This window comes from Cervus elaphus, chromosome 25 (genome assembly GCF_910594005.1).
Source record: "Cervus elaphus chromosome 25, mCerEla1.1, whole genome shotgun sequence".
Lineage (NCBI taxonomy): Eukaryota > Metazoa > Chordata > Mammalia > Artiodactyla > Cervidae > Cervus > Cervus elaphus.
Genome location: NC_057839.1, coordinates 17,484,107 through 17,504,269, shown reverse-complemented (window position 1 = coordinate 17,504,269; position 20,163 = coordinate 17,484,107). Strand labels below are relative to the sequence as shown.

The 20,163-nt window shown below is 39.1% G+C and overlaps 1 protein-coding gene across 8 annotated transcripts in view; it reads right to left on the bottom strand.

Annotated features, from left to right (window-relative positions):
- The window catches only part of ADAMTS6 (ADAM metallopeptidase with thrombospondin type 1 motif 6), a 283,080-nt gene that overhangs the window by 3,527 nt on the left and 259,390 nt on the right, over positions 1 to 20,163 (bottom strand). For 4 of the 8 annotated variants that reach the window (XM_043887166.1, XM_043887168.1, XM_043887167.1 and 1 more), the window contains 2 exons: positions 16,164 to 16,340; positions 13,353 to 13,509 (listed from right to left, as the gene is read on the bottom strand). In XM_043887166.1, the coding sequence (XP_043743101.1) occupies positions 13,353 to 13,509; positions 16,164 to 16,340 (334 nt within the window). Of the gene's footprint in view, positions 1 to 13,352; positions 13,510 to 16,163; positions 16,341 to 20,163 lie in introns of those variants that run through there. The other 4 variants (XR_006337768.1, XM_043887169.1, XR_006337767.1 and 1 more) reach the window with 3 other exon arrangements.

The following is a 20,163-nucleotide window of genomic DNA, read 5'->3' as shown; positions in this document are numbered from 1 at the left end:
GTTATCCAAAATCAAACATGAGTTGCATTGTTTGATACCAGAGTACACATGTCTCCAGAGAATCTCTGCATCTGTGGGGTGTGGGGACGGCCTCGGTGAATGAAAAGGACTGCTGACAGTGGCCTAGATTTAGCAACGACATGAGACAAAGAGGGAAACTTGGAGGGGGCTGGCCTCAAATGGCAGCAGTCTGTGGGTTATGGAAACATGTAGAAATGTCTTTTTTTAATTTGGAAGTGAGACATGGCCTTCTTTTTTCCTATGTGTGTTTTCTCCTCAGTGCTAGAACTGCCACAGTTGAAATCTGCAGTTCTTGCAGCCAGAAGGTGAATAAATGATTCTTTCTCCACTTCCCCTTGAGGCTGGTTGTAGAAGATGGGGCTGAGGGGCCAATGTAGCAAAATAGACACAGGCTTTTGAGTCTCAGAAACTCCCACCATTCCATATAACCCCACTACTGCTAATGAGGATATTCTTCTCCAGTTCTCTGGTCAATTTTACCTGGGGGTTTTAAAATACTTTGTAAATCTAGTAATTAAATTTCCATATGCCTCCCAGGATCAAAGTTCCACCCTCATTTTTCCAGGTGGTTATACTGAAGCATCCTGGGTAAATTGTTTAAGGTAATTAGAATCAGGCAGAACACTGGGAAATGTTTAGTGTAACAGAACAGAGTTGTTGTTGTTTCTTTATTTGCCTGTTTTTTTCTTTGGCTTCATAAATCCACTAAAGTTCAAGAGATCATATGCATGGTACATAAGCCATATGATAAACATGGAAAATTAAATGCAAAGAAATGGAAAAATTTCTAGTCATTATTATTAAAAAGTAAGGTAACAATTTTATTGACCTCACTTTTAAGGCTTTTTCAGTGAAAGACTTAAAATTTTAAACTGTAACCTTTAATCTTCTGAAAGCATAAGCTCTGCTACCATAGGACTCCCTTGAGTTCTGATTTTCAAAAAGAATAATTGTTATAAATTGGAATAGAAACTTTCTATACTAAGATTCTCAATAAATTTAAGTTTTGGCTGAAAAAAGGTAGGAGAGACATTAAAAATTTCTTTAAACTTTGTGCTAAAAAAATCAGATGTTTGGTGAATCAAGTTTGAATTTGAGGTGAAAGTATCTCCATATATTTTAATTTGGAGGTCACCTGTTATTTTCTTTTTCTTCTCTGTCACGATCAGTGAAAAGTAACCCCAAAATTTTAGACTAAGGATATTTTTGTGTTGTAGATTTTCCATAAAAAAGAATATTTTTGTTTTGTGTTGTACAAAAAGAGTTGTATCAGTGTTACCTAGAGGAATATATTATCCAGATAGTGAAGTTATTAAAGTGATGAGAAAAGCTAAGCATAAAGGATGAGGCAACCTAGACAGCATATTAAAAAGCAGAGACATTACTTTGCCAACAAAGGTCCGTCTAGTTGAGGCTATGGTTTTTCCAGTGGTCATGTATGGATGTGAGAGTTGGATGATAAAGAAAGCTGAGCGCTGAAGAACTGATGCTTTTGAACTATGGTGTTGGAGAAGACTCTTGAGAGTCCCTTGGACTGCAAGGAGATCCAACCAGTCCATCCTAACGGAAATCAGTCCTGAATATTCATTGGAAAGACTGATGTTGAAGCTGAAACTCCAATACTTTGGCCACCTGATGCAAAGAGCTGACTCATTGGAAAAGATCCTGATGCTGGGAAAGATTGAAGGCGGTAGGAGAAGGGGACAACAGAGGATGAGATGGTTGGATGGCATCACCGACTCAATGGACATGAGTGTGAGTAAACTCCAGAAGTTGGTGATGGACAGGGAGGCCTGGTGTGCTGCAGTCCATGGGGTCGCAAAGAGTTGCAAAGAGTGACTGAAATGAACTGAAAGGATGAGGAAAGCTGATATAATATCACTCATCTTTAATTTCAAAACGCCATCCTAATAGGGTAGCCCTTCAGTGGAGACCATCACTCTCACGCACTGTAACAGGGTTTGGTGGGACTGCTTAAAGTTCCAAATAAACTTTGGCTTTCATCTTCTTTGCCAAAATACAGAAATGATTTAGTTGATAAATGGATAGAGGAGAACTGGCTCTTTTAACAGTACAAGGAAATAAAATTAGTAGTCAGACTACTTGGATTTAAGACCAGCTTTCTATTTACAAACTTTATGACTGAACAAATTTCCTAACCTCTCGGTGCCTAAGAGGTTAAGCATCCTCACCTGTGAATAGGAAAGATGACTGTTCCCACTCCCACAAGTAGCATGTATATCCAATGATTCTGCCTAGCACAGTGCATAGTATGGTTATCGGCTCTCAGTAAGTGTAAAATATTGAATTACTATTACTACTATTAGTTATTACTACCTTTTACCACCAGATGACAAGTACGTGGTGCTCTGAATTTCTCAAGGATGCGATACTTAGATTACTACTTAGAAAATGCTGTCCTACAGACACAAGTCAGTATGAAGACAAAGAATATTTCCTGAGGTGCAAGTTTATTGGGAGGCTCATTACTCCATTGTTGTTTTTTTTTTTTTCCTCAGTTCCGAAAACCAACAAAATAGAACCGCGGTCCTATTCCATTATTCCTAGCTGCGGTATCCAGGCGGCTCGGGCCTGCTTTGAACACTCTAATTTTTTCAAAGTAAACGCTTCGGGCCCCGCGGGACACTCAGCTAAGAGCATCGAGGGGGCGCCGAGAGGCAAGGGGCGGGGACGGGCGGTGGCTCGCCTCGCGGCGGACCGCCCGCCCGCTCCCAAGATCCAACTACGAGCTTTTTAACTGCAGCAACTTTAGTATACGCTATTGGAGCTGGAATTACCGCGGCTGCTGGCACCAGACTTGCCCTCCAATGGATCCTCGCGGAAGGATTTAAAGTGGACTCATTCCAATTACAGGGCCTCGAAAGAGTCCTGTATTGTTATTTTTCGTCACTACCTCCCCGGGTCGGGAGTGGGTAATTTGCGCGCCTGCTGCCTTCCTTGGATGTGGTAGCCGTTTCTCAGGCTCCCTCATTACTCCATTGTTGAAGAGTTTCTGAACCAGGAAAATTCTGAGATGAGCAAAATACAAGAAAATTTACAGATTTTCCTTTTAGATTTAGACTTTAGAATTTGATTCAATAGTAGATAATGAATGAAACAAAATATTCATAAATTAAATATTCATAAATTTCTTCCTCCAACCAGTCACCCATTCGGGCCATTACAAATAAAATATTCAGGATTTAGCTCCTGGGACACAAAGGTCCCAGCATGGCCCTTTGGCTGGAGCTATGTGTAGTCTAGGGGCAGCCTGGAGGCCCACTGCCAGGATGTACCCCTCTGAACTTCCCAAAACCTCTTCTGAGGTAGTTCTCAACTACCTTGATTCCAAGTAACTTGACTGAAAGCAGGAATTCATTTGGGTCCTAGGAGCAGGATCAAGCCTAGGGAGGCAGGGACATCCCAGGACCTGAGAGTATCACTGGTGAGAGTGGCAGATCCAGGGGTGAATTCCAGCATCGCCTCTTCCCAGTATTTGTTTGTCCTTGGCCAAATAACTTCATCTCTCTAAACCTCGGTTTCTTCATCTGTGAAACGAAGCTCATAGGATGTTGTGAAGCTCGTATGAGGTAACATCTACAACACGTGTGACTTGGCACAAGAGTGAGCACTCAGTTTATCAGCTCTCATTACTGCTACCAATAACACATTTGAGAACAACCATCCTGTATTATTTCTCTGGGATCCCTGTCAAAAATATATAGGCTCTTCACTGCCATGAATATGTAAATTAACAATAAGATTTTAAGAGAGAGCAGGTAAATTATGATGAGGTGAGGAGTAATCTGGGGTAAGTACCAGGGTTGAAGACTGCCAAGCAGATAACGGGCCTTGATGAGATAGTAAATGGTGATTCTTGGGCTATGGAAGGACACTCAGTATTGATGGAGTGCCAGGGGCTCCCGTGAAGAAGGGGCCCTGAGGAAGATTCCATTCCTATATTATGGTTTTACCTTCTAGGGATTGCTTCAGTTCAGTTCAGTCGCTCAGTTGTGTCCAACTTTTTGTGACCCCATGGACTGCAGTACGGCATGCTTCCCTGTCTATCACCAACTCCCAGACCTTGCTCAAACTCATGTCTATCGAGTCGGTGATACCATCCAACCATCTCATTCTCTATCATCCCCTTCTCCTCCTGCCTTCAAACTTTCCCAGCATCAGAGTCTTTTCCAATCAGTCAGTCAGTGCCTCACATCAGGTGGCCTGAGTATTGGAGCTTCAGCTTCAACATCAGTCCTTCCAATGAATATTTAGGATTGATTTCCTCTGAGACTGACTGGCTGGAGCTCCTTGCAGTCCAAGGGACTCTCAAGAGGCTTCTCCAACAGCACAGTTTGAAAGCATCAATTCTTCGGCACTCAGCTTTCTTTATTGTCCAGCTCTCACATCCATACATGACTACTGGAAAAACCATGGCTTTGACTAGATGGATCTTTGTCAGCAAAGTAATGTCTATGTTTTTTTAATATTCTGTCTAGGCTTGTTGTAGCTTTTCTTCCAGGAGCAAGCATCTTTTAATTTCATGGATGCAGTCACCATCTGCAGTGATTTAGGAGCCCAAGAAAATAAAGTCTGTCACTATTTTCACTGTTTCCCCATCTATTTGTCATGAAATGATGGGATGAGATGTGATGATCTTCGTTTTTTGAATGTTGAGTTTTAAGCCAGATTTTTCACTCTCCTCTTACCCTGTCATCAAGAGGCTCTTTAGTTCTTCTTCGCTTTCTGCCATAAGGGTGGTGTCATCTGCATATCTGAGGTTACTGATATTTCTCCCGGCAATCTTGATTCCAGCTTGTGCTTCATCCAGCCTGGCATTTTGCATGATGTACTCTTCATATAAGTTGAATAAGCAGGGTGACAATATATAGCCTTGACGTACTCCTTTCTCAATTTGGAACCAGTCTGTTGTTCCATGTGAACATGTTGTTCCATGTTCTAACTGTTGCTTCTTGACCTGCATGCAGATTTCTAAGGAGGCAGGTAAGGTGGTCTGCTATTCCCATCTCTTAAAGAATTTTCCACAGTTTATTGTGATCCACACAGTCAAAGGCGTCGGTGTAGTCAATAAAGCAGAAATAGATGTTTCTTCTGGAATTTTCTTGCTTTTTCTGTGATTCAACAGATGGTGGCAATTTGATTTCTGGTTCCTCTGCCTTTTCTAAATCCAGCTTGAACATTTGGAAGTTCTCAGTTCACATACTGTTAAAGCCTTGCTTGGAGAATTTTGAGCATTACTTTGCTAGTGCGTGCGTGAGATGAGTGTAATTGTGCGGTAGTCTGAATATTCTTTGGCATTGCCTTGCTTTGGGATTGGAATGAAAACTGACCTTTTCCAGTCCTGTGGCCACTGCTGAGTTTTCCAAATTTGCTGGCATATTGAGTGCAGCACTTTCACAGCATCGTCTTTTAGCATTTGATATAGCTCAACTGGAATCCCATCACCTCCACTAGCTTTGTTCATAGTGATGCCTAGGGACTACCTACACTGGAAGAATTGGTCTTCAGAGAGGTGAAAACCTGCTCATCAAAGAAGATCAACCAATGACCAGTCTTTCATTCTTTGTCTTTTAAGTCCATGAGGGATTAATCTAGTAATGATAACATTAAAAATAATTTATCAGGTGCTTCCTTTATCCCAGGCATTGACTTGGGCAGTTTTACATATTTATATATATTTAATCATTTTAAGTGGGCTTCCCTGATGGGTCAGTGGTAAAGAATCCACCTGCCAATGCAGGAGATGTGGGTTCGATCCCTGGGTCGGGAAGATCCCCTGGAGAAAGAAATGGTAATCCACTCCAGTATTCTTGCCTGGCAAATCCCATGTACAGAGGAGCTTGGCGGACTACAGTTCATGGGGTCGCAAAAGGGTCAGACATGACTTAGTGACTAAACAACAACAACAATCATTTTAAGTAAGTAAAATGTCAGCTTTTTACAGATGGAAAATCTGAGGCTCAAAAAGGCTACATACAAAACTCATCCTGTGTCACACAGGGGGTTGGTCTAAGAAGTGGGACCAGAACTCAGGTTTTTCTGATTCCAAAACTACTCTATTTTGGCAGCATTCTTCTCATCTTAATGCAAAAGAGTTTCTGCCTGTCAATACTTATTCTCAGCTGATAACTCTGATAAGTCAATCTTTTGGGACATCATTATTAGGAGGTCTGCTCTGCCATCCAAGAGAAGGGGTAAATATTAAAAAAAAAAAACAATGACAGCTATGTTTTGACTGGATTTCTGAATGATCCTCAGTTGACATTGATTTCTAGCTAATATCTAAAATATCTAAAAATTGGTGTCTCTATACCCAAGTAATACATAATCTGACATAAACAATTATACTAGGAAAGCTACTGAAAGGAATCCTTTTTTTTTAGGTAGAATCTTTCTGTAATATAATCTCTTTGTAATTGATCTACTTTGAAGGTCTGGTCTTTACTATCAAGTTTTCTTCATGCAGATACACTTATATCTACTGCTTTTAAAGCAGTGGAATCTGAGCTAGCAGGTCAAAGATTTTAAGATGACAGAGTCTGATATTTTTCTTCTACTATCTTCATGTACCAGCTAAGCACTCTCTGGGGAGGAGAATGAGAAGACACTCTTTCTATCTTTTTTCTTCTGAGGCTATTAGAAGGGTGAGAGGTCCTTAGAGTGTGGTTTCTGGGAAATATTTTGTGAACCTAACTAGTCTCTCCTTTTTTAACATCTCCTCTCACGTCCCTGCCCTAAAATAAACTTTTACTTTATCCAAGGTGAGAGATTTCTGGAGGGACAATTTATGGACTATTTCTAAATTCTTCTCAGAGAGACTTAGGGATATATCAAGGGCTGAAAGCCAGCTTCTAGGCCTTATGATATGAATTAGACCCACTATTAGACTCTTAAGTAACTTGCCAGGTATGCTGGAGTGGGTCTCACTGGTAATCTGGGTTCTGGTAGAGTTGAACAATAAAATTAGACAACCTGTTTCATAGGCAACACATGAATTTACTTATCATTGATGTGCCAATGGTTTTTCCCCAGGTACTTTACATTAATCTTTCAAAACTCTGACCTAAAAGACATGATTTTGAACTACTCACACTGAATATAAGCTTATGAATTTAGGATGCAAATGGATTGAGATTCACTGTGACTTTGATGGCTTGACTTAATCCAAGGAGTATAAGAGCAACTCCTGAAATGCAGTGTTCCTATATTTATTTCATAAAACACTGCCAAGCCTGCCTAAATCAGGCTTAAATTCTATTAATGGAGGAGTTGGGATACATAGGACATATTCTTCCATGACCAAGTTGGACCATTCAGGATTTTTCTCTGGAGAATGCATGTTCTCTATGCCTGTAAGTTCTTTATGAAATTCAGAGGGGGAATACAGTAAGCAGAGTTATGACTCTCATCTAAGGGTCTATCCTTTGGACTACAAAAGTAAAACCAGCTGTACTTTTGTCAAAGAGCCCATAGAGATGCAGAGCCTGGTGAGAAGAGAGAGGCAAAGGCTATGCATGTACAGGTATGGTGCAGGAGTCAGGGGTAGGGGATGTGAAATCAGCATACTTTTCCTGATAAACTATACTTGAGTCCTTAGTATTTTACATATTCAAACTGGAAAAGGATGAAATAGCACGTTTTGCTTGGGAATTTGATAGCATTCATTTCAGTGGGAACAGTCCACTGACTTTTACTAGTAGAGCAAGGTAATATCAACTATGGGACTTCATTTTGAGTCCACTTTACCATGGACTGAGCCATTTCTTTCTCTCTTTACTATCTTGGTTTCTTCTTACCCAGTCTTATTCTCTGGATGCCACCCACAGTCAACTTGAGGTGCTTTGATCCAATACAAATCCAGGATTCCCTCCAAACTAGACAGCAGGAATGTGACCCTGAATGTTATGGTGGATTATGAGCTCTTTAAAATGGCAACAAAAATGTCTGGTCTTCCTCACCTGCTTGAACTCAAAGTCCAAATGACCTTCACCATTCATTCCTTTCACTGATTTTAATATATCAGATGCCACCTTAAAACCCAAATTCAGTAGCCGTTTTGTTCCATGAATCTCAGGAGATTGCTGGAGCTGCTTAGGCAGCTCAGAGTCATTTACTTAAGGGGGACTGAGACCCGCCAAAGGCACTGTTAGACAGCCTGGTCTGGTAAACCAATGTTCACTAGCCACACCTTTCCTGCTCACCTTTCCACACCATGAATCATTACCTGGCAGCAATAAATACTAGATGACAGAGTGCTTTGTGCAACTGAGAAGCTGAAAAGACTCACCATATAAACTACAAGGGAATCTGAAACTGCATAAAGATGAATAAAATGGCATTTGGGATAGAATTTCAGGTGAGCTTGAGTAGGCTAGTCTCAGCTGCCAGACACACTTTGAAAAAGTACTCTGAGTAGTATTTCAAATGCAGTGATACCCAGTGTGTCTGTAATTCACTCTTAGCAGCAATGTAGTGTTACCCTCATCAGTGGCAGTCTGTCAAAATCAGACCTATAATGCCTTTACTCTTAGCTGAAGGTTTTTAGGAATAAAAAGCTAAAGCAGATGTTAAACGTGGCAAATTGTATCTTCCTTCTTCTTCCTCCTAGCTCCCTCTCACCATTTAATTTTTTGATGCTCCACTTCTGATTCTCTTTCTCTTACTACCCTTTGTTGCCTTAACCTTCCTCCATTTCTTCAATCTCTCTCCATTGTTTATTTTTATTTTTTAAAACTTTATTCAAATTCCATTATTTTATTATGGCTTTGGGGGACTAATGTGCTTAATTTCCATATAGATGCTTAAATTCCATACCATGATTAATAGTAACCAGTTCCCTACATCTGACACTTGAGAGTCATATGTAATACTTCCACAACATATTCTCATTCCTATGTCCAATTGTTCATCAGTGTCTTTTTCTTCTCCTTTCTATTTTGTCCTTTTTTTTTTTCAATTCATTACCCTCTTTTTTTGCCACCTTTTTAAATTGAATGATATTGCTTTACAGAATTTTGTGGTTTTCTTTCATACATCAGCAAGAATCAGCCATTGGTACACCCATGTCCCATCCCTCCTGAACCTGCCTCCCATCTCCCTCACCATTCCAGCCTCTAGATTGTCACCATTGCCCTCTTTTTGATCCTTACCATATCTGCTTGAGTTCAAGCCTTCATTATCTCTAGCCTGGACTCTTGGCACAACTTTGTAAACGCTTCTCCCACACAAGGCTATCTTCCCTCTGCCCCTTTATACACCTGTCAGTCTGTCACTCCCCGATTTCCTTCACTTGTTCCCAGAACTGGTAGATAGAGTCTTACCTTCCTTCCACTGCATACAGGAACCCCCCAAACCAAGTCCCTGTCTCTTTGTAGCCTCATCTCCACTGCCTGCTCATCTGCCACCCTCTGCAGCCATACTGAACTATGTTTGACTCCACCGCTCTGTGACTGCACACACTCACCTTCTGCCAGGAATGCCCAGCATCTCAACATCTTCTCGGCCAACTGTTTCGCCTTCCAGTGCCCTGCCCAGTGATGCTTCTGCTGATACCCCCTTCCTCTCTGTACTCCTGGGAGCTTCTGTCTACCCCATCACAGTACTGATCATAGGGTGAAAACTATTTGTTTGCATGTTGTCACCCCTACTAAACTGTGCTTCCTTCAAGGACAGGAATCTTTTGTAGTCTCAGTGGCTGGTACATGGTAGGCATATTTGCAAATTAAATGAATTTATTGGTTGGATGACTGGAAAGCACATTATTTAAACACCATCGCTTGACAAATGGACAGATATATTTCTCTGTGATAAGGCAAGTTCAGTAAAATATTAATGATAGAATCTGATGGTGGATAGTCATTATAAACTTCTTTCAACTTTGCTGTATGTTTGAAAGTTTTTATTATTTTAAAATAAGATATCAGGAGGGGAACCATCTCCTAAACTTCAGTAGTTGAAACAATAATCAAGATTCTATTAGTGGTTCATGTTACCCATAGAGATCCCACTGAAAGATGGTCTTTTAGTTCCCAAGAGATCTTCCTCAGTCCTACTCTGTCCTGCTTGGAGTAGAGATGAACTAGCTTCTCACTAGCCCCTTTTCTAAGAAACAAGGGAACCTGACTCTGGTAGAAAAAAGCAGTCCTCTTTTACCCCCTGCGATAACCAGAACTTGACCTGGGTAACCTTCCCTCACAACTGGACCTTCCTCCCAGTTTCCCCTTTGTAAGAGCGACTTCCTCTCTCCTTGATCTGATTTCCAGAAACCGTATCAGATCACTCTTACACATTACTTTCATGTAAGAGCCTTTTCTTTTTTGAAATCCGTATTATCTGTGCATTTCATATCTCTATGGATGACAAGTTATGACTTAAATCAACTGTTTCATCTGTATTTTTCCAACTACAGATTACAACTGGCTCACAGACCACTTAGTCTATGAAGCTTGCCTTGATCCAAACATTAGAGTCATCAGTGAGCACTCTTAGCATTTGTGTAAATGGTTCCACATAACACATTCCATCTTGCTTTTTTTTTTTAAAAGAAGTATTTCCCTGTAAAACCCTGTAAAACTATGAACTTACAAGTGTATTTGAATTTCCATAATAAATGGCAGAGGCTGGCCACAGCAAGCATTCAATAAGTAGCTTCTGATGGAATGATCAGATAGTTTCAGACATTTTAATATACTCAATATATATGCTATTGGGAAGCTAAGGAGAACACAGAACAGGTTACAACAGCTATACTATTTCTACTTTAATTCTAATTTTATCCTGTCTTAAATGAGTCAACAGCTTTAGGGAATAACAATTTTAAGATTAGTCATACTTTGCAGGATTAATAATTTCCTAAAAGTTTCCTTCTTTACTGAGAAGGCTAAAAATATTGTCCTAACTGCATACTTCAGATTACGGTGATCAAAAGGTGATTTGGCCAGATAGAAATAACTATGAAGTATTTTTCCAAATAATCCAAGAAATATCAGATTAAACCTACCCATTTTAAGAGGATCTTTTTAAGGCAGAAATAAGTACAGTTGCAAAAGATATTCTTCTCACTATAAAAACAGCCTTACATCTTCAGCTGCAAAGTTTATGTACAATAATTATCCACTGTAGAGAACTGTTTGGAGAAATTACTAAAATGGCCTAAAATAAAGTTATAAATATAATTTCAACACACATTATTGTGGGCATGTCAAAAAGCCAGGTCTTTCAACAATTATTAAGCCTTAATCCGTTGACAGTCATGCCAGAAGTCTCTGTACTTCACAATCAGAAGCTCTGTTTTCATGTTAAAATTCTTGATTTTAAGAGTAAATTACAAACAGCATATATATGTAACTGAAAATGATATGTCCTAGGTAGGGCTCTTCCAAATATATGTTCAAATCCTGGCTCTTCTACATCCTACTCTTGTAATGTGGGTAAGTCACTCTCTCTGTGCCTTAGCTTCCTCATCAGTAATACCAACTCTCAAAAGGTTGTTATCATGATTATATAATACACATAGATATTTATGTACATGAGATATATATAATGGATAATAAATATAAAGGGCCTAACATAATACCCAACATACTTTACTATGATAGTTATATCCTCTTTCCCACCTTAATATTTTATCTTTCAACTCTGAAAAACAGACTCCCAAACCCACATGAACTGATTGATAGCCAATAATTTACAATAGATGAAGACTTGTTTGCTGCAAGGCTTAAAGAAATCTTTAAATTTTAGATCATTTAAGGAAAATAGTTTTGCTATGAAAAGTACTTCTGTTTGTCATAGATTTTTGAGCCCTTCTCAAGAGAAGGAAAGCTAGATTTATAGAATATCCCTTACCAAAGGGAAAAAAGGAGATGGCATTACAGCCAGAAATTCTGCAAATTAAAATTGTGATTTTGAATTGATGTAGGGTAAAGCTATACTTCTTCGAAACAGTAAACTATAAAGTAAGTATACTGTATTGAGCCACTAGGGAGGTTCCTAGTGGCTCAGATGGTAAAGAATCTGCCTGCAGTACAGAAGACCCGGGTTTGATCCCTGGGTTGGGAAGATCCCCTGGAGAAGGAAATGGCACCCCACTCTGGTATCCTTGCCTAGATAATTCCATGGACAGAGGAGCCTGGAGGGCTACAGTCCAAGAGGTCACAAAGTGTCAAGACATGACTGAACGACTAACACTTTCACTTTTCATATTGCTCAGATATAAGAAACGGGCCACTTGCAAAGATGCAAGTTTTCTGCATCTTGTCATGCAAGAGGCTTGCTCCTCCTAAAATGAAATTCCTCATGGAAATATTGAAAAATAAGATTAAAAAATATCCCTGGAACTGGATAGATTTTTATCAAAAGGTACAATCTCTTTTTAATAGATTAGTTACCATATCATTTTCATTTGATAAGTATTAACAAATTATACTCAGCATAGCTCTTTATCTTTTTTTTTTAAGTAGAGCCCTATAGCTGGGTTTCTTACATAATTAAAATTCATGCTTCAGATATTTATATATGAGAAGGCAGTCTAAACTTCCTGACTATGCCACAGTTGTCTTTGGACTCTCCAGTTTCTGTGATAGTGCCTTGCACATAGTAGCATTCAGGAGATTTCAAATGGATGCCTGATTGAGTAAACAAAGTACATTCATTTAAATATGATATAAGAAAGTTCAGAATTTGGATGGGTATCTGCTGTTAATACAGAGACTTCCCCATATGTAACAGAAAATTTTCCGAGTCTGAAGACATTGTCCTCCTACATAAACAGCTATACAATAACTGTAAAAAACTTCTATTTTTCTTCAATGAGAAAATTAGTATTTGAAACCTAAGACGTTCCAAACATATGCTTTCATTATATGTATAACAAGCAAGAATTTAACCTTTCCAATAGCATAAATCCATTGTTATAGCCAAAAAGAAACAGAAGTTTTTACTTTCAAGCTTGGTTCATTAGAAATCATTTCTATCTTTCTAGCACAAGTCAAACATAAAATGCTAGGTTGGACAGAACCTTAGAGATTATCTCCATTCCAGTCTTTCATTGTATAGATAAGTAAACTTAGCTCCAGAAATGTTAAGTGACTTAATATGGTCATACAGTTAGTGGAAGAGTCAGGAAAAAAAAAACAACTTAGGTTTCCTGATTATATATCCAGTACATGTGTAGCTTTCACAATTACTCTATGCAAACACAATACAACAGTGGTTTTATGGGGCTCTCTGAACCCTGTAAATCAATACAGTTAAATCACTAGAGATTACAGTCCCCTTACCATCTGTACTGGAGGTACTGGGGAACTTACCTTCAGTACTGGAGATGGGGGTACTGTCACATTTACTTTCACACTGCTGCATTGATGGAGGTCTACTAGTTTCTGGACAGTCACCTGATGCCTGTCCAGTGTAGGAAAGACATTGCACAGTCCGCATTTGCTGTCCAAGGCCACACTGAGCAGAACACTAAACCAAAAGACAAGAAGAGACAAAATACTGTTCTCAACAATTTTCAGGAGAGAAAATAGATACTATGTCATTTCAAATACTATATATACTAGCTTTTCAAGCCCATATGTAGTTCATTTTGGAGAGGTATATGATTAAATCATTCTATTACATAGCATTGGTTTGGAAACTCAAGGATTGTGTCATTACCCTAGAATATAGAAGTAATATCGTTTCCAGAAGACAACAGATGGAGATTTCTTGGGCTGTTATTCCAACAGTGTCAAGCAGTGCCAGTGAAGTTAAACAAGAGTATAAAGAGAAAATACCTGTGATGAAGTAAAATAGTCAGGGACTCTAGGGCTGGGACATCACTATTGCTCCCTATTTATTAAAGACTTGTGGGAAGACAAATCAGTGGTCTACTGCAGTGCTCTGAATCTGATTAAAATATTAGTTCAGTCTAACAGCAGTGACCATTGTGGGCCCTGGTGATGAGACCAGTTTGGAAAAAAAAAAAAGAAAAGAGACACTAAATAAGTACCTTGTTTTGTAAGGTATACAAATATGAGACAAATCTGAGAAGAGGTCTGTAGCTAGCCAGTTAGCATGTCTCCCTTTCCTTTTTCACCTACTTGGGATTCATTTACTTTAGAACTGAAGTGCTCTCTGAGGGCTTAGGATTCAGCTGGGCCTGATCAGCTATCCTGGCTGAAGAGTGAAGCTGTGGTCTATTTTCGGGGACTGCCACTCAGAATACTGGAAAGCCTTTGAGATTTGGCATCAAGGAGATGAGGAACTACTTGTGCAAAGATAGGTGATGGTGATATTTACAAGATAAATAGACTGAGGCCCTGTTGGATTAATTTGCAAAAACTCTCAAGGCACTTATAGGACTTGCCATGATATTCACAGATACTTTTATTTTTAACTTTCTAAATACAGAACGATGAGTAAATGCACCATAAAGATGTAATAAAGCATCTTTGAAAGGTATTTTCACTGGTTAATTTCAATTTTAGGAAACTGAATTGAAAGTATAGAGGAGAAGAAAAGGACTTGATAACATTTAAAAGAATAAACTCAAACAGGGAAATTTGGTGAAATTATTAACATGCAAAAACTTCTACATGACCTCTATATAACACTACATTGCAACAAAGAATATATAAGAAAGGAAATTCCTACTTGATTTAAATAAAAATCATAAGAGTATGTCTGCTCTGATTCTTTAATAGCATAATATCAATTATAAATTGTGAAACTATCACACGTCTACAGATAAATACTTAACTGCATTTGATTCTTACTTAAGCTTATGATGTATATTCCACTTGAGCACTTTGTAAATTAAACTAAATATCATTATATGAAAGAACATTATTAATTATTTGTTAGACAAATGCAAATGTTAATTATTTTATGGTCACATTTCTTTTATTTCCCCACAGGGCTGAGCATAGACCAAGAATATTTATTTGCCTTAATGGAGACTGAAAATCTTTGCCCACTCCCCAGAGAAGTCTGTAGATACAGCTACACTCTGGCAATAATGCATTTTGGCCACGGTTTTGGTAATTCTATGAAATGTCATTCCTACTAAGTAATGGCAGGCCCGGAGCACAGACAAAATCATGCTGGTGTAGTTATATGCCACTACAATTTACTTGGACTCTCAGATATTAGAAAATAACTAGCTACAAGGTTAATTGTAAAACCACAGGAAAAGGGCATTGAGTCACTAGAAATTTACTTTCTGGAGCATTATTTTTTAATATAACCTAAATAGGTTTCCTTTTCGACTTTCAAAAGAACAATACTTAATTTGCCTTCTATCCAAATATACCAATTTGCTTTCAAAGGGTTTAAGAGGACCTTCAGCAAGATAACATAATTTAAAACTGAGAAAGAAAAAAATAGGAATTGGAGGAGAAAATATAAATGAATCCAATCAATATAAAACCACAGGGACTTCCCTGGCAATACAGTGGACAGGACTCCGCCTGCCAGTGCAGAGGACACGGGTTCGATTCCTGCTTCAGGAAGATCCCACATGCTGCGGAGCAACTAAGCTCGTGTGCCACAACTACTGAGCCCAAGTGCTACAACTACTGAAGCCTTCGTGCCTGGAGCCTATGCTCTGCAATGAGAGATGGCACAGCAGTGAGAAGCCCTTGCACCAAAATGAAGAGTAGTGCCTGCTCACCCCAACTGAAGAAAGGCTGCTCACAGCAGTGAAGACCCAGCGCAGCCATTAAAAAAAAAAGATAAAACCTAATTAAGATCCTTACATGTTTTCTGTGAGGTTAAGAGGATTCATTTTCTTAGTGTGAAAATTAAGAAAATGGTGTTAACTGATTTGTTCTTGAAATAGTTGAGAGAGTTGGCAGTAGAAGCCAAAGTTCTGGTCAAATCTCTGGTCATCTAGATTATTTCTCTTTAAGTTAAAATGTTAGAACCCGAGAAGTAGGTGAAGGTGGGAAGTGTGTAGGTGTGGGAGAAGCATGGCTCAGGGAGTCCATACGTGACTGCTGCTGCCAGTGCACTGTTCACACTCACATCTCATACCTAGGTCTGTCACTCATGTCGCGAGCCCCTATAATGACCCAGTCAGGAACCTCAAGTGTCTCAAGCTGCCGCTTCAGCAGGGGCCCATGGTCCAACTGCCTTACCTGGCCCCAGTCTCCTGTCACCCAGCGAGGAGGAGGGCAGCGGCCCAAACTGCAGCGGATGCGGACAGGGGGTTTGCTCTCCTCGGAACACTGTGTTGCTGGGAATGTTTTAGAAAGGTCACTGCTCTTGCACAGAACAATCCGATGCTTGAATCCTGGACCACATTTGGGAGTACACTGTAAATAAAACAAATACTAATGAATAATGATAGTCTAAAGATAGAGAAACATTTGAGGAAAATCTTTCTCCAACTAAATGCGTATTTGAGTAAACAACATACACATGTACTAAATCTTAAGCAAAGTCTTAACAGATATGAAAATTCCTTAAGTTTTTAAATAGAAGAACTTCTATCTTTTGCCCTAAGGTCTTTAAGAGCTAAATCCAGAGTTTGCTTTTCTTGGCAGCTTATCTTCTGTTATTGTCTGTAGGTTTATTTCTTTTGACTCCTCCCTATCCCTGGCCATATTCAGTTGTGGTTAAGATGCTGCTGATTTTTGAAATGTGGAATTCTTGGTTTCTTTTGAGAGTCCCTTGGACTGCAAGGAGATCCAACCAGTCCATCCTAAAGGAGATCCTGAGTACTCAATGGAAGGAATGATGTTGAAGCTGAAATTCCAATACTCTGGTCACCTGATGCGAAGAACTGACTCACTGGAAAAGACCCTGATGCTGGGAAAGACTGAAGGTGGGAGGAGAAGGGGATGACAGAGGATGAAATGGTTGGATGGCATCACTGACTCAATGACATGAGTTTTGGGTTGGTGATGGACAGGGAGGCCTGGTGTGCTGAGGTCCATGGGGTTGCAAAGAGTCAGACACGACTGAGTGACTGAACTGAACTGAGGTGTAGTCTTCTGAAAAAAATTCTTATGGGTACTAGTAGGCCATGAGAAATTACCTTTGTGAAGCAAGCTAAGGATTGATTTAGATGTGTACAGTTGGCCCTCAGTATCAGCAGGGGACAATTTCAGGACCCTGGAGGACACCAAAACCTGCTGATGATCAAGTCCCTTGTATAAAATGACACAGTATTTGCATATAACCTACACACATCCTCCTGTGAACTTTAGATCATCTTTAGATTACTTATGATACCTAATACAATATAAACACTATGCAAATAGGTGCCAGTGCAGCAAATTCATGTTTTACTTTTTGGAACCTTCTGAAATTTTTTTCCCAAATATTTCTGATCTTCGGTTGGTTGAATCTGTGAATGTGGAACCCGGAGATATAGCAGGCCAAATGTACTCTTAGTATGCGGTAGCTAAGAATACATGATCACAGGTAAAGATTTATTGCAGAGAATCTCTGGATTCTTCCTTGTCCATCAGTTAAACATAATGAATTTGATGATTGTTTAGTTCGACCAGTAAGCTCTTACACACTGAGGAAAAGAGCCTTCTTCCTGTCACAAAGTCTATTATTTACCTCTTTTTGAAGTTAATTGGAGTGCTCTACAGTTACTGTTCAGGAGTTACCTACTCAACGTGGTGGCTGGCTGAAGTCCTCCAGCTTTCTCCCCTGAACATCTGAGCCTTTCCTTAAAATCTGTACTTCTCAGTGAAGTGAGACCCTTACCCACAATATTTTGAAGCCCTGTTTCTACATCTTTCATTCAAAAACTACTACCAAATTTCCTACAGGAACTACACTAGACTGTAGTGTAGTGTAGACTGTAGGGGGAAGGAAGACCTAAGAATGAATAACTCAGTCTGTATCTCAAGGAGCTCATGGTTTTAATGAAGGAGATATACATGTGAACATAAGAATAAGTAACATTAAAGAGAATGTAAGAATATATAAATTCTTGTGCCCTTAGTCATCATCTACCTATTTTATGATTATGAATTCATATGTCCTCTCATTCCTATCAGACTATAAGCTTAAAATCATTTCATCTCTGCTTCATCTTCATATACAACCTCACCCCATCCTCAGGGTCCAACAAAGGACTTTGAGAATGTACTCAGTAAAGATATTTGGAAATATCTTCAAAACATAAATATATTTGCAAAGATGATGGTTTTGATTTATTTTTAGGTAAATCAAGACCTACTAGCCGTGGGATGGGAATGTCTTAAGGAACAATGTACACTCCCCTGAGCGGCTTTGTCAGTGCAATCTTGAACTGGTCACATGTCATACAGAGAAAGAAAAATAATACAAATTTTTCATGTGTAAATCAAGGGCCCACGAACACTCTTCATCATAATGAATGTAGTAACAGAGTGCATTTCCTCCAACTTAGAAAACATTTAATTAAGATACAGTTGAAGGAGAATCACATCCAGTTTTTTCCAATATGGTTCCAGAAAAGGCTTTAGTTAGGGATTTAGAGGTCAAGAGAGAAATTCCTGATCCCTGTTATTATGTTTTACAGCCAAGTCAACATCCTTCTTTCCAGCTGCAGCTTCATTCTACCCATATAATCAATCACTAGGTTCTATTAACCGAAGTCCTAAACCTCTCTCACATATGTTGATTTCTGTCTGCACTGCCACTAACCCTACCAACAAACATCATTTCTTGCATGTAATATTGCAATGACTTTCTACCAGGTCTGTTTCTTGCTCTTGTCTTACTTCAATCCACTCTCTAAAGCACATATCTGATTATGTTCTATTTTGATTAAAAAAAAAATCCTACAGTGGTCTTCAAGATATAAACTCAAACTCTTTAAATATGCTTACTATACACTGATAGGAAGGCTCTGCATACCTTTCCAGATTCACTTCAATAGGCATAAAGCTAATGCTGCTGCTACTGCTATGACTCTGTGTGTGTGTGTGTGTGTGTGTGTATTCAGTTGTGTCTGACTCTTTGTAACCTCATGGATTGCAGCTTGCCAGGCTCTTCTGTCTATGGAAGTTTTCAGGCAAGAATACTGGAGTGGGTTGCCATTTCCTACTCCAGGGGAATCTTCCTGACCTGGGGGTCAAACCTGAGTCTCCTTCATCTCCTGCACTGGCAGGCGGTTTCTTTACCACTGAGCCACCTGGGGAGACTTAGTCCTATGACTACTGCTGCTATTAATAACGGTAATTATGGTAGCAGCCGCCATTTAATAAATACTCTAGATATCAATGGCTTCCCTAGTAGCTCAGCTGGTAAAGAATTCGATTGCAATGCAGGAGACCCTGGCTCAACTCCTGGGTTGGGAAGATCCGCTGGAGAAGGGATAGGCATCAAGTGCTATGCTAAGTGCTGTAATTGACAAAGTTCTCACAAAAATCCTATGAGATGACAATTATGTTTAAAAGGAAGAAAAAAACCTTAGGGTAAGTGATTGGTACAAAGACATGCAGTGATTAAATGGCAGACCTAATGTTAACATCTATTGAGTGTTTCCTGGATGTCAGACCCTAGACCATGAACTTTGTATATATTATGTCATTTAATCCTCACCACAGCCGTGTTACTTTATATTTCAAAATATTTTACTTTATATTTCAAGATATATTTATATTTCAAATCATTAGACATGCAACACTATCTTGCAATCATGCATTCTGTAGAATGAATAGAACCCTGATTTGAGTCTCTTGAGCTTGCTCCACTTGTGTTTGGTCCTCTTGACTTCACACAAGTCTCTTCTACCATTTATCAGAGTTAGAAGACACAACCTTAGAGAATTTCTGTCACTCTCTTAATGTTTAATATTATTACTGACAATGATAATCCTACTGCTTTATATTCCACTAGAGTTTCACAGTTCAGTACATTATTCTCATATATATTTTTGAGTCTTTTACAGGAAGCGTAAACAATTTAATTGAGGTTAAACAGATAGCAAATGGTAGAGCTGGAACTAAATTCTAAGGCTTCTGTTCTGATCCATCCTTTAGCTCTTAGCATTCATAGAAACAAAGTCTCATGAATACATAAGTATTAATTATTATAAAAATAAATGTGGTGAAGTACAAGAGGAAAGAGGGGTACTTGACTTTAGGGATATGAGCCGAGACATATAGGATGTACAGGGAATTCCGATCA